The sequence below is a fragment of the Lycium ferocissimum genome, chromosome 11 (genome assembly GCF_029784015.1).
Source record: "Lycium ferocissimum isolate CSIRO_LF1 chromosome 11, AGI_CSIRO_Lferr_CH_V1, whole genome shotgun sequence".
Lineage (NCBI taxonomy): Eukaryota > Viridiplantae > Streptophyta > Magnoliopsida > Solanales > Solanaceae > Lycium > Lycium ferocissimum.
Window position 1 is genome coordinate 44,198,068 of NC_081352.1, and position 15,200 is coordinate 44,213,267.

Sequence of the window (15,200 nt, forward strand, 5' to 3'; positions counted from 1 at the left end):
GATAGCTACTTTTGTCTTCAAGCTCTTCATCTTTGACTTTATCTTGGCCACCACTCCCTTATCATAGTCAAGTATAGAAGTCTTCCGTATTGTTCTTTACTTTTCATCAAACTAAATATTGTTTTATAAACTCGTATAGAGGTAAGCTTTTGATTGAACTCTAGAGGTGTAGACATTGGCTTGCTTCCTGCTAACCCCATTTCAGAAATCAGCTCCAGTGCATACTTCCTTTGGCACATAAGAATTCCTTTGTCTGATCTTGAGAACTCAATTCCCAAGAAATATTTCATTTCTCCCAAGTCCTTCATTTTAAATTTGTTTTGTAACTCATGCCTTACCCGCTTAATCAACTTTAGACTGCTTCGAGTGATCAAAAGATCATCCACATAGACAAGAATGACTATGAGATCATTTCTATACTTCTGAGTGAACAAAGAATAATCAAAATGGGGCTGCTTAAAGCCCATATCAACTAGAGCTTCTGTTAATTTCAAGTTCTATTGTCACGGGAGCTTGCTTTAGTCCATATAGGGACTTATGCAACTTACACACCTTCTTACACTCCCCCTGGCTTGCAAAGCCATCTGGAACATGCATATAAACTTCTTCCAATAGGTCTCCTTGCAAAAAAGCGTTATATACATCCATTTGAAACACATACCATCCAGAACTAGCAGCTAAGGCCACCACTGACCTAACAGTAACCATTTTTGCAACAGGAGAGAAGGTCTCTTTGTAGTCTAAACCTTCTTGTTGACTATAACCCTTAGCCACTAACCTGGCCTTATATCTCTCAACCTCCCCATTGGATTTATATTTGACCCTAAAAACCCATTTGCAACCTATAGGGACTTTACCTTGAGGAAGATCAACAATAGACCATGTATGATTATCCTCCATGGCTGAAATCTCAACCTTTATGGCATCAATCTAAAGAGGATCTTTGCAGGCTTCTGAGTAGGTATGAGGTTCATAAATAGCTGAGAAAGCAGCTAAGGAAGCTCTGTATGCAGGAGATAGATGATCATACCTCAAATAGGAGGAAACAGGATAGGAGCATGATGTGGGCTTGGACTTTACAATGTAGTCATCCATCCAGATTGGAGGTCTCACAGTCTTAGAGGATCTCCTAGGATCAGTAGATGAAGGAGAAGCTATAGGAGGAACAACTGATTCATCAATAGCAGCTGGTGCAGTGACTTATGTGACCTCATCATCTGTAGGAGGAGATGGAATGATGTTGTCTGTATAAGGGGTGGAACAAGTAGAAGGGACAGCATCATCTAGTGCTGAATCACCTAACTCCAAGATTGGAAATAAAGGAGAGGAACCAGGTTGCATAGTTTTGAAAGGAAAGATGTCTTCTCTGAATACAGTGTCCCTACTAACAAAGAAAACTTTAGAGTGTAGATCATATAGTATGTAGCCTTTTTGAGAGGAAGAGTAACCTAAATGCACAGCTGGAATTGCTCTAGGACTGAACTTGTCCTGCTTCTTCACATTTGTGGCATAGCACAGACTGCCAAACACCCTGAGATGTGCTAAGGATGGAGATTTGTGATATAGTTGCTCAAAAGGAGATTTACCATGAAGTAAGACAGTGGGAAGCCTATTCAACAGATACACAGCAGTAGAAATACAGTGACCCCAAAATTTTAGAGGTATATGTGCCTGAAACCTCAGAGCTCTAGCCATGTCAAGGATAGACCTATGTCTCCTTTCAGCAACCCCATTTTGCTGAGGAGTGTACACACATGAGCTTTGGTGTTGTCTACCAAACTCTGTCAACAATGGACTGACTTGTTCATTGTAGAACTCAGTACCATTGTCAGTCCTAAGACACTTAATCACAGTATTAAACTGAGTTTTGATTAACAGTACAAAATTCCTTAGAACAACAACAGATTCTGCTTTAGAAGGTAGCAAAAAAATCCAAATGTACTTAGAGTGACCATCCACTAGTGTAAGAAAATATCTTTTACCATCATAGGTTGGTACTCTATATGGGCCCCAAACATCAGCATGCACAAGATCAAATGGTTTTGCAGAATAAGTATCACTTAAAGGGAAGGGAAGTCTAGTTTGTTTTGCAACTGGACAAACAGGACAACAGTGATTTTTTATTTCACTACTAGAAATGTTCAAACCATCTATCTTTTGTAACACTCTTAGAGGGGCATGCCCCAACCTTTTATGCCAAACATAACTATCAATAGTGGAGTCAATCTTACAAGCAACTGCATTACAAGTTTCACTGCTATAGTCTTTATTTGCAACACTATTTACATAATTCAAAAAAGAGTGTGCAGGTAAGACATTGTGTGTGTTTTCCTTCTCTAAGTATAATCCTTCAGGCTTCAGAATATAGAGTCCTTCTTCTGCTTTACCAATCCCCAGTACTTTCCCACTTGAGAGTTCCTGAAACACACAAAAGTGAGGAAAGAATGCTGCCATACAATCTAGATCCATAGTAATCTGGGATACTGATAGGAGATTGTATTTGAAATCTGGAATATATAGAACATTATCAACTTTTTTGTTTTTGAAGATAGAAGCTTCACCAACATGTGTGATAGACACTTGCCCACCAGTTGGAAGATTCACTCTATTTTTATGACAACCTGTCAGTTCTCTATATTTATCTAGCAAATTTAGATTGTATACCATATGATTTAAGGCACCAGTATCTACTATCCAGTTACATTTAACTAGATTAGTCAACAGGGCAGTCACAGTACCTGCAGTTCCAACTGATGCTGCATTGGCTACTGACTCTGCTTGTTTGCCTTTTAGCATCTGCATGATCTGATTGTACTGTTCTGGTGTGAAGAATGCAGCAGTTGGAGTTGCTGGTATATTATGAACTGTAGATATTCCTGATGAATCTGCAACATTATCTGGTCCTACAGTGGCATTATTAGCATAGTTTGGAGCAGTTCTAACTTTTTTGCCTCTCTTTTTGTTTTTGAAGTCAGCAAGGTAACCATGGAGCTTGTAGCAGTTTTCCCTAGTATGTCCCTTATAGTGACAAAACTCACAAACAAGATGCCTTTTTCCTAAGTAGCCACCACCACTCGAATAGTTTCTACCACCAGAATAACTTCTTCCACTAGGATAGTTTCCACCAGGATGGTTTCCACCGCTAGAGTAGTTTCCTCCACCAGAATTTCCAAAACCTTCTCCACTATGATAACTACCATTCCCAGAGTAATTTCCACCATATTGATAGTTATTTCCACTAGAGTTTCCACCAGAGTGACTGCTTCCAGCATGGTGACTAGACCTGAAGCTGTTACCATGTGCTTTATTTCCCATTAGAGCAGTGTGATCACTAGTATCAACATTTCCACCAAAACTACTCACACTTCCATTCAACCTTTGACTTTCAACATTTATGATCATTGCATAGGCTTGATTGATGCTAGGTACAGGACTCATCAACAACACATGACTTCTAGCTTGTTCAAATGTTTCGTTCAGTCCCATAAGAAATTTCCATAGTTTTTGATTCAGAAAGTGATCTGAGTACTTTTTAGATTCAGGACAACCACATAAGGGAGGAGGTGCTAAGGCTTCATTTTCATCCCACAATTCCTTCAGTCTAGAAAAATATGCAGATATAGATGTTGTACCCTGAGTGAGTCTAGCAATTTCCTTATGAATGTAATAAGCCCTAGAGGCATCAATTTTGTCAAACCTTTCCTTCAAATCCTCCCAAATAGTGTGAGCATCAGAAGCATGTATAACACTGCTAATTAGATTTTTTGAGACAGTATTCATTATCCATGCTAATACTATGGCATTACACCTCTCCCACATATCATGCAAACTAGAATCATACATGTCTTTCCTACAGGTTCCTAGAACAAAGCCTAGCTTATTTTTTCCTTTCAGAATAATACGCATAGATTTACTCCAAATTGAGTAATTTTCAGATCCAACTAGTTGAACAGAAATCAGAACTGCACCTTGAGTGTCAGAAGGATGAATGTAGAGAGGATGATTGTGATGAACGGAGTCTTCATTAATGGCGGTTGTTTGTCTTTGCTCCATTTGCACTTGTTGTTTCAGTTGAATTAGTCATTTCAATTGATTATACACACAGTTTTGAAGGAATTATCGAGTTCAACTCAGAATTTTTGCAGTCAAACACCTTCGATTGCAATCACAACCCTAATTTGCGAGAAATTCTCTTTGGAGTTAAAAATCACTTCGATTGAAAGCAAAAACACTGTACTCCGAGCTAATTGAGACTGCGATCTTCACCTTGAAGCTCTGATACCATGATGAAGCTCATTAATGGAGTCTTAGACAGTGTAAAAGAGAAGAATTGGAAGAATTATATTGAGAGAATGAAGAACAAAGTTGAGAGAGAAGAAACTGTTTCAATCTTCATAGAGAGAGAATATCTCTAAAAACAAATTGAAACTAACTACCACTATTTATAGTTAAGCTAACCGACTATATCAACAAACTTCTAACTAACTAGCTTTGACTATTGATTACAATCAGTTAACTTAACCACTAACTTCGACAGCTCATTTTACAGCTCACTTCAGCAGAAGACAATATTTTCCGTACCATAAAAATTAGAAAAAAAACTTTTTTTTTTCTTAATATTTCAAGAAAAATCGATCTCTTTTCATATGGTTAACAAACTTAAAACATGATTATTTTTTTGTGCATCTAATATATTTATATAATATCTCTTATCTAAATTTTTGTCTTATTTTTCCTTTTCTTTTTAAATCTTTTTATCTTCAATTTTTTTCCTTTCTTACTTCTCTACCCGTTCATTTTCTTTAAAAGAATATTGTCAAATCCCATTTTTCTTTCTTTTCTGTAACTTCCTAATAATAAAGATACGTAACCAAAGATAATATTCTCATGTCTCAAAAAAAATGCGAAAAGAAATTATAAAATAGTGCACAAAATTATTGTTGACTATGAAGATGTATAGATATTAGTACGCATTAATTACTCACTTCCATTAGAGAATATGAAAAAAATTACTCCATTTATTGACATTTGAGTAAAGAGGAATATCAAAAGATCAAACCATGTACTTTAAGAATAAATCATTAAAAATGTTGAAAAAAAAATCAAATTCAAAAAAAAAAAAAATCAATTTTCTAACAAATTTTGTTTAAATTTTATATTACCCATTTGGTGTTCTTCATAGCTTTCTCCAAATTCCTAGCAATGGAGTTTAATCAATATCAACTCAAAGAATTAGTGCTTAAACAGTCACCAAGCAACAAGTTTAGCAACTCCAAACAAGCAACTTCCTCGATTTTTTTTAACAACATTAGATTTTTCAACTTTTTTTTTTTTCCGCATTTTTCCTTTTTTTTTTCTTCGATTTTTTTTTTTTTTTTTGTGGAAAGTTGTTCTTTAAATGTTGTTGGGAATCATATGTGGTCCGTATTTTTGTTTATAATAGATATTATTTTTAATTACCAAAACATCCAAATCTTCACTTGGCAACTTACACTGCGCATTGTGTAAGAAACCACGGGATTATGTTTGGTTCGGTGGTGGTATGAAAGGAAATGGGTTTTGTGTTTAGGGCTTGTTTGGTCGTGATTGAGAAAAAAATGAGAAGTTGGGCTAAAAAATGAGAATTATCGAGCATCGTGATGAAGATAAATCTTTTAAAATGATCTTGCATTTTTGAAGGCCATCACGCGCACCTTTGGCGGTGTATATAACCACTCAAAAAAAGGGCATTTTTACCGAAAAAATTTGGTGAAAGTATTTTGACTATTATCCCAACCATGTACTTTAAGAATAAATCATTAAAAATATTGATCATTAATTCTCACAAATTTTGTTTAAATCTTTATATTAATTTGGAGCATGTCTTCATCTTTTTTTTTTTTTTTTTTTTCAAATCTTATGGTCCTTTTAATTGTTAATGAATTTTTTTTTAATTATCGAGCATCGTGATGAAGATAAATCTTTTAAAATGAACAATATAAAACTCAAATAAAATTTTGAATTTGGTGAAAAACAAAATGTATATGAGAATCTTCCATCACGACCAATATTTCTTTTATTGGCCATCAAAAAAATTTATCGAGTGAAGCAGTCTAATAGACAAAATAAAGAGAATACAAAGATGCGAAGCTCAAATAGATACATAACTTAGCGTGAGATTTCAATCTTTATCAAAAAACAAAAAAAGTATAAGAAATAAAAAAGGAAGGAGTTTTTCGTTGCAACACAACCATTCTCTTTTATTTCTTCATTACTGTAGAAATATGAACAATCAATCCATCAACCACTGATGTAAATTACAAGTACAGTATACATATTGTTTTCGTTTGTTGGACAAGATTAAAAAAGCCTAAATAAGTTCAAGTTTTTTATCAATAACAAATATTTTTATAGTAAAAAATTAATTCCATCTATGCAGTAGAAAAAAAGGTCCTATTTTGCAACTTCTTGTTAATTTCACAGCAAAAGCTAGACAGATCATCACTACTTGTTAAAAAGTCAGATTTTGCCTATATTTTCAAATCATTAAATTCCATAGGCAGCTTTCAAAGTGACACAATATCAAATCTCTGAATAGATTTAACGAAAAAATATGAATTGTAAAAAAGAAAATTCAACAAATAAGAGTAGGAAAAATTTATGAATATAGTGAGTGGATATAATTACCTTAGAAGAAATACATCCAACGTTGAAGTAAATATCATATGTGCCACGTTGTTCATGCAAATAACGTAGCACAAATTACCGAAAATTAGCAAATAATATTGAGTAAAACTAACTATGGGACTTAAAAATGTAAACTTTTCGAGGAAAACACCGCCATACCTTTTGCCCTTGAAATAGGTCCATTTGAATATGCTTGAAGATAACACATACATAAATTTAACCAACAAAGAAAATCAACTAACACACGAATATATATATCACAAGATAAATTGTAACTATATATGCAAAGTGAAAAATGAAAATACGAACCTTGGAGAACCTGAATTGAACTTTTAGATCCAATATCCCTTTACGTGCCAAGATGATACATGTTCTTTGACAATGCACGGTTGAAGCTATACCTATGTGAGGCTTAGGTTCTTGTCTTTTTAGCTCCTCCTATTGATACATGATTAATACTATACATTAATTAAATAATTAAAGGGACGGCAGCAATAACACCCACGATTAGTAATTTATAATGAGAAGAGTAAAGTTTGGGTTGTAACCTACTGTCCCTTTAAGTACTAATTAATCTTGTTTTTTTTTTTTAATTATTAATTGGAATGAGTGAATGAAAAAGGCAAAAAATGGAGAAAAAAGATAAATAGGAATGATGGTCATACCACATCACCTTATCTATGCCTAACTTTATATCTATAGTTTTATATTATATATAGATTTGAAGGATACTCACCCCTTAAAACCACGTTTTTAACAAAGAATACTCCAATAACAGCTAAACCATATAAATACATTCACTTTGCAGTCCAAAAGACAATATCTCATCATCTAACTATCAAAAATGCAGGAGGATCAAAACCAAATTGATAGAACAACCACACTCCAACATCCAATTTAAGAAATAATGAACTTAATCGCATCCGAAAAGAAATTTCAAGAATTTGAAACTGTTATGGTACATCGCCCGCACACGAGGATAGCAAATACTACCATACAATTATGTTGTCCTAAACAACACTCCAATAATAACAGCTAAAGCATAGAACTGAAATCTGGAAAATGACAGACACACAGGCACAAGTCGACTGAAGTTCGCAAGTGCAGGCTGCCTTGCTGATCTTCGCTGGGAACTAAATCTAGAGGGCTAGGGGGAAGGGGCAAATATGCCTAATTACTATACTAGTTTTAACACTGAAACAGGAAGACCGCATCAAAAGTATCTTAAGTTCAATACTCTGAACAGTCCTCTCTGATACATCCTAATCCTCAAATCACACCAAGAGTTCCCTCACTTCGGCTCCTGCGCATAGACAGGTCAGCTCTCAAGCTAAGAAGCTTGTTGCTGAAGTCATACATATGTTGCCGTGAAGTAGTTTTAGTTCCACTAATAGGGGGCAGGCGGGTGGTTGGTCTACTCTTGGATGGTTTTGTTGAGGTCATTGTTTGACTTTTACGACCATGGGTTGATGAAGATGATGCTTTGTGCGTGACACCACCATGGCTTGCCTTCCGCATAGCCTTAAGGTCCGGCTTGAGACCTCCAATGGCTAATCTAGAAGATCTGTCTGCTGTGTCCTTCACCTTAACGGGTTTCCTGTTGAAGTAAATGAGATTTGGAAGAAGGCTTTGGAGATTCTTTTTCAGTTGTTCATCACCAACATTCTTCTGGGCAGGGTTCCCTTCCAGGCTGATTGCTTGTAAAGAACCATAATTAGCTGCAAGTTGGCCCAGACCTTTGGCGGTTGATATTTTGTTGAATCTCAAATCCAGGACATTCAATTTTAGGAGGCGGTGAAGACCCTCAACCTCGCTGATTTTATTCCCAGCTAGGTACAGCTCTTTCAAGGAAGAACAGGAAGCAAGACCTACAGTCCAAATTGTCCATTACTATCTGTTTAGCTTATAAGGATGAAGAACATAAAGGGAAACATACTGATAAACAAAAGAAAGGTAAATTAAAGCTCAATGTATGGAGAAATTATATGGAGGTAAATTCAAGCTCAATGTATGGAGAAATTATATGGATTCGCAGCACCGACTCGAATGGATATATTTGACTCAGCACACTTGATAAGAAGAGAGATCATTAGGAAATTATATTTTATACTTAGGTGATAATGTACCACTGAGAGGAGGCCATAAATTAGAGAACCTATACCACTTGAAAGGGAATTGAACTGTTCATTCTGAAGTGGTGATAAATGAGTTATGAGGGTCCTATAATTTAAAAGAAGGGTTAATGACAGTCACTTACTTTTTGATCGATATAGAAATGAGGAGAACAAAACAGCATAGAGAAGTAAAAAATTAAGTTATATGTGGCTTGTTCTGTTGTATAATATGTACTGTTCACTCAGAGGCGGAGCTAGGATTCGAAACTTGTGGGTTCGGGGTTCTAATTCTTTAAAGTTAATGGGTTCTTAATTAATAATTCTTACATAGTTGACAAAAAATTTAATACAAATATATGGTTCGGACAAAAGCTACTGGGTTCGGCTGAACCCACGTCCGAAGGGCTATAGCTCCGCCACAGTGTTCAGTTGCATAGTGGCTAATACTTGACCTGAAAAGGGATGGTTTCCACTATTTGAGATGGAAGTGGTACCTTGCTAGTCAGTAAGATATTAATTTAGCTTTAATAAGTTGAATTGCCAACTTTATTTACCGAGACAATAAAGAAGATTTTAGTAAGTGAATGAAAGCAGCATTTCTATTTTCTTTCTTCCAGAGAAAGACATATTAATGGCGAGAAAGGTATTTTAGGGGGAAGAACACTCAAAAGAAAAATAAATGTTAAGACTTGCGAAAATCCACAAAGAAAGAAATTTAGCAAAGAACCAGCTAACTCAGGCTATATGTGTGGCTAAACTTGTCAGGCATTTTGCAATTTGTTTAACATAAAATAAAGCTGCTGGTGCACCAGATCTGGGATATTATGCAAAACTTACAGCAAACTAGACATGTCAAGTTCATATAGGTTTCTCTGCACATCATGATATTAGCAATTATTCCTTGAAGATTGTCACACTGCAACGCATCCTTTGAAGTGGCAAATTTTTAAAAAGTTGCATGTTCATTCACATAGATGAATAAAGAGCTTTCTCTATCAACTTAATGACCTGTTATTAGGAATTCAAGAGATAACTGGGGTCTACATCAAGGAAGTCTACCAACAATTTCATAGTGCTTCTTGAAGAAAACAACATACCATGTCCAATCCTTACTATTCGATTGTAGCTCAGGTCAAGAACACGAAGTCGTGTAAGTTCACGCAATCCTTCAATAACTGAGATACTGTTCCTCGATAGATTCAGAACATGAAGCCCTCGAGGGAGAGCACCAGCAGTTATCCTCACTGGGAAAAAATAGAAGCGAGATAATAAGCTGTCAGAGCTCTAATTATATGAAGACTTAGAACCGAGGAAAAAGGTGAACTCAAGTATGAGATACAAACCTATGGAATTCCCAGATAAGTTAAGTGCTCTCAAGCTCACAAAAGCACTGAGAAATGGAATCACAACCAACCCATGATTTATCATCTGAGCTGACGTGGCATTGGCACTCAATGAAGAGATATATTTCTTAATACTTTCTGCACCAGGTTTGACCTTACCATCCAACTTTGCAACAGGAGAAGCATCCAAGACAGCTTTACCTTTTTGCACTTCAGGACCATTCTCAGGAACAGAAAAGTCATCAGTTTCTTCAAATCTGCCACAATGCTGAAGGTCTGTAACCCACTCTTCAATTCGTTTTGTCTTAAAATCCTTGCCTGTCAATTCATTCCACCGGCCAAATGTAGATTCTCCATTAACATGCTTCTTCATGTTAACCTCATCCATCCCAGGTAGTATCCAGTCTTTGGCTGAGCCAACATAGTTATATGTATCAAAATTGTCATCCGGTGGGGTTTCATCATTAACTTTTTCATTGTTCTGTAAACTATCCTCTTTTTCGTGTTTCATCACCTTGTTTGCTACCTCATCCACAAAATTTTCTTTCCGTCTTGCATCTAAAATATTCAAGTCCTCAGCAGATCTGGAGTGATGGAAGTTGCGGTGTCGACCTGGGGAATGAATGTTAGGCAATGAACTTGATTTTACAATACAGGGAGAAGTACGTGGTGTACAGCCACCAGACTCATTTGCATTAGACAACTGAACCTCATAGTTCTCTTGTCCGTCTTTTTCTGACTCTTTTGCATCTTCAATGGAAAATATCGACTCATTGTTAGCCAAATTAGAGTTTACTTGAACAGATTCAGAGGGTCCAGCTTCGTGAAATAAATCAAGCAAGCTGATATTAAGTTCCTTCCCACCATCTGCAGTTGCTGATCCACAGCGATCATCTGATTCATCACAAGAATATCTACCACTCTCATGGTCTGAGTTATTGCCACTGGCAACTCTTCCTTCCAAATGCATGCCACTACCCAAAGATAAACTCTTCTTCATTTGCGCACTGTTATGTACTTTGACTTCATATTCAGTATTAGATTTGCTCTTGAATTCCTCAGAGTTATAATCACACTCTAAGCGTGAAGAATCAGAAGCATGATCAGCATAGTTCTCGGGAGCATCTCCATCCGCTGCACATGATGCACTAGTTGTGGACAAGTAAGTAAAACCCTTCATGGAGTGATCCTGAGAGCAATCTTCAAGTGTTTTATGCATTGCTTCAGCAGATAAATGAACTGTTTTCTGATTATAGAGGAACATAGAATCAGCAACAGTTTTAAATTATGCAAGAACGTAAAAGTAATTATGTCCATAACATCCAAAATTATTTGCTTTCTAACCTTTTGCTTGTGGGAATGGATGTGAGCTGGGAAGCATGAAAACCTAAACATCTTTGTAAAAGAAAAAAAAACCGTGCTCACATGAGATCTAATCGTTTTTGAGGTATTGAAGCGCTCTACTATTCTAATGCTTTTCTAAACCGATAATCTGTAGAATTTCAGCAAAATAAGGTCACATGACTGCAAGAGTTAGCACAAGGCAATCTTAGCCATAATCAAGTGTGAGCCCTGCTGAGACACGACACAATCTCCAGACATGCGATGATCTTGATCTCCTCAAAACACTTAGTAATATCACCCCCTCGTTCTTGCCCCACACCCACTTAGAGGTGCGAGAAAAGCAGGAAGTTTTTATAGCGGCCAGACTGGAAGAAGATCGTTAAAATCTAAAAGGACCCAATGATTGCTACACCTCAAAGATACCAGCCTGTTAAAAAAGACAAAAAGAAGCTGAAACTGTGATGAACAGGGGATGAAAACCAAAAAATGAGCAATATATCAGGTCACAAAGTTCATAATCAATGTTATATAAGGAAATTCCATGTTCGATTCTGTATCCTACTTACAGATTTCCTATCCCCTTGGTCTTTAGTTACTCTAAATCCATGTACTAGATGTTAGGTCATAGATCCTCAATGATTTCATTCCAATCCAAAAAGAAAAAAAGGATTAGGACTTCACCAAGGCTTATAAATCTGACCAGGCTCAGATCCATAGAACATTTAAAATGGTTCACTAAGGAAGCCATTACTTGCCAGTATAATTCAAGATTGGAATCAAAACAGAGTTCAGCGAAAGGGAGTGCCACATATAAATAACCAAATAAGAAAGATTCTGCCTGTATTTTCTTCCTTAGCATTTAAATAACGGCACAAGGCATGACAGCACTCACAGAACCGTGAAACCAAACAACAACCACTTCATATGCAGGGACGGATGCAACACAGTAGTACCAAATTTATCTGAACCTAGCATTTTCAGCGCGGAGGATAAATTTATGTGTAAAAATATTTTTAAAATAGGTTTAACGCTAAGAACCTTAAATTGAACCCATAGATTTTAAATCCTGAATCAAACAACAACCACTTCATATGCAGGGGCGGATCAATATAGTGGTACCGGGTTCATCTGAATCTAGTACTTTCGAGGCGGAGCATCCATTTATTTGTAAAAATCTATTAAATTACAACAAATAGTAGATATGAACCCATAATTTTTAAAATAGGTTTAATGCTAAATCCATCAAAAAAATATAGGTTTAATGCTAAGAACATTGCGAACGCATAGATTTTAAATCTTGAATCCGCCTCTGTGTAAAAATCTATTAAATTACAACAAATAGTAGATATGAACCCATAATTTTTAAAATAGGTTTAATGCTCATATGTATTCTTCTTTTATCATCTCCAATTCGAGTAAAAGAAAAAGTCTGAATTGTATACCATGATTTTCCAGATTAAAGCACTAGATAACAGGACCAAGTCCAGGAAACATATCGATACAACATCAACAATAAAAACTACTGCAACCACTAGTCCTAAATCCCAAACTAGTTGGCGTCCGCTATATGAATCCTCAAAATCTATAGTAGCATAGATGTTGCTCGGACTCTTCAAAAATATCTACAGGTGCGTGTCGGAATCTTCAAAAATAGTGTATTTTTGGAGAATCCAACACGGGTGCAACATATTTGTACTCTATTTTGACCAATTTCAATCAGACTAAAAAGCTATATGAATATTGAAAATCTATTCAACTCCATTTTGACCAATTTCAATCACATATAAAGCTAGATAATGATGATGTAAAAATCCATAACAAAATCCACACCTTCAAAATCATAAACAAACAAACAAACCCCAATTCAAATAAACATACTTAATCCAACCAAAAGGATAAAAGAAAAGATTCAAAGATCTAACCTTCTACTAGCCAGCTTTACTTTTACGTATTCTAAACTGAGACTTTTTTTAGTTTTTTTGTGGCTATCAATTGAAGAGAACAAAGTAAAAAAAGAAGAAGACGACAAATAATGGCAACAAACAACCCTACAACTATATTGTGAATGGCTGGCTTAGAATTTATACCTCCAATTGAATGGCACCTGATTTTTTTCAACTACTTTTATTTTATTTTATTGTTTTAATTGATTAATAAATAAGCTTTGAATATATTCTGTTCTGTGTTTATCAAGTAAGAAGAAAGAAAATCTTTTTCCTGATTTAGAGCAAAAAATGTTACTGTCTGCTGTTAAAAGAGAATGTTCACGCTAATTAAGAAAATACTAAATCAAGATAAAAATAGATAATTTGACTAAATTAACCCCAAATAAATAGATATTAAATTTGATCACTTAACACTTAATAAAATAAATTTTTTTTTTAAAAGTTAATTCTTTCTCTGAGAGTGGACATTTTTTTTAATAAAAAAAATAAAAGAGATTAAGTGGACACTCTTTTTTATTAGAAGGAATAATAAAGAGAGATGTTGACTATTTCAATCTTATTTTATTCTTAAGATATAAACTTTATTCATTTAATATTTACTTTATCCATATATCATAACTCATAATTATAGTGTTTATATTATAATTTTCAAGAACAATTAATACTATGGGTAGAATGAAAAACAAAAAGTAACGGCTTTTAGAAACCACGACAAATAATTCGAGACGAGGGAGTATTCTATTCTATATTTATCAGTGAGAAGAAACAATCCCTTTTTCTATTTCTTTTTTTTTAAAAAAAATGTTTAGCTGAGATTAGAAAGAGATTGGTGACCACTAAAAATAGAATTTTGAGATCGGATTTTTTTTTTACCACTTAAAAAATGGGAGGAGTATTCTCTGGAGGGGAATGTTAAATGTACGTGCTGTGATTTATATAAATGTGACAATTCAATTATAACCGTTGGATTTGTTTGTGATCAGTCAGCTTTTGAGTTTGGTGTTTTGTGGCGACTTTTGACCTAATTAAGAGAACGCTTTGAAGCTAATTTTTGTCCATACTGGCTCAATTTAATATCTATTTTGGTTGATTTTTCTGTAATCTTTTCGATGATCTGATCTGATCATGTCAGATTAATGACTTCTTGTCCTTTTTTGCTCTGTACAATGAACCATTTTTTTTATTTTTTTTGTGAAAGGATGATTTATAATGTTGTCAGGTTGTGTCCATCAAATTGACAGAATACACAACCAAAAAAAAAAAAAAAAAAGTAATGCACAATACACACACACACACACAAAAAAAAAAAAAAGTAATAGTAATAAAAATAATAATAATAATAATAAAAAAAAATTAGTAATAATAATGATGATGATGATGTGATGGTGAAGGTGATGGTGATGATGAAGAATAGGATTAGAGAAAAGATATCATTTGACCCCTGAACTTGGCAGGAAAACTCAATTTAGCAATTAAATTTAAGTTGTATTTATTTACCTCCCTTAATAACTTACATTTCAATTATTTTCCCCCTCTAGTTGCCCAAACCAGTTGAGGGTTGGTATTATTAGAAACGCGCGAGCTCATTGGTCCATGTCATTATTTATTTCCCAACTTATTTTTACCCCCCCCCTTACAAAACCTGACCCATCCCCAATTAACTCGACTCATCCCAAACAAAAACCCAACCACCGTTCCCAATCGACATTTTGTCCCTTTCCACTATACAACCAAACCTCCACACTACACAACCGATTATTGTAAAGTTAAAAACCCAAAATGTATGT

General features: G+C 35.0%; 2 protein-coding genes across 3 annotated transcripts; both read right to left on the reverse strand.

Moving 5' to 3' along the window:
- Positions 1-930: 930 nt before the first annotated feature.
- Positions 931-4,053, reverse strand: LOC132038386 (uncharacterized). Its single transcript, XM_059429062.1, has 2 exons — positions 1,263-4,053; positions 931-1,154 (listed from the first exon to the last, which is right to left on the reverse strand). Exons 1-2 carry the CDS (start codon positions 4,051-4,053, stop codon positions 931-933), a joined length of 3,015 nt encoding a protein of 1,004 aa, XP_059285045.1.
- Positions 4,054-7,532: 3,479 nt separating this feature from the next.
- LOC132036923 (uncharacterized) lies at positions 7,533-13,602 on the reverse strand. Of its 2 annotated transcripts, XM_059427337.1 has the most exons (6): positions 13,520-13,602; positions 13,390-13,425; positions 11,468-11,894; positions 10,124-11,369; positions 9,878-10,024; positions 7,533-8,534 (listed from the first exon to the last, which is right to left on the reverse strand). In XM_059427337.1, the coding sequence occupies exons 3-6, from the start codon at positions 11,516-11,518 to the stop codon at positions 7,936-7,938; spliced, it is 2,043 nt and encodes a 680-aa protein (XP_059283320.1). In that variant the 5' UTR covers positions 11,519-11,894; positions 13,390-13,425; positions 13,520-13,602; the 3' UTR covers positions 7,533-7,935. The 2 variants fall into 2 exon arrangements, with proteins under 2 accessions (XP_059283320.1, XP_059283321.1); XM_059427338.1 differs by lacking the exon at positions 13,520-13,602 and having other exon boundaries at positions 13,390-13,484.
- Positions 13,603-15,200: the final 1,598 nt, after the last annotated feature.

Bases quoted from the DNA above. Each gene is read 5' to 3' on its own strand.
- LOC132036923 (XM_059427337.1), bottom strand. From the start codon at position 11,518: ATGTTTAGGTTTTCATGCTTCCCAGCTCACATCCATTCCCACAAGCAA. The intron at 10,025-10,123 runs GTTTGTATCTCA...ATTTTTTCCCAG, and splicing joins CTTATCTGGGAATTCCATAG to TGAGGATAACTGCTGGTGCT. The intron at 8,535-9,877 runs GTATGTTGTTTT...TTTGGACTGTAG, and splicing joins AATAGTAAGGATTGGACATG to GTCTTGCTTCCTGTTCTTCC.
- LOC132038386 (XM_059429062.1), bottom strand. From the start codon at position 4,053: ATGGAGCAAAGACAAACAACCGCCATTAATGAAGACTCCGTTCATCAC. The intron at 1,155-1,262 runs GTTCCACCCCTT...TTCCTCCTATAG, and splicing joins TGATGCTGTCCCTTCTACTT to CTTCTCCTTCATCTACTGAT.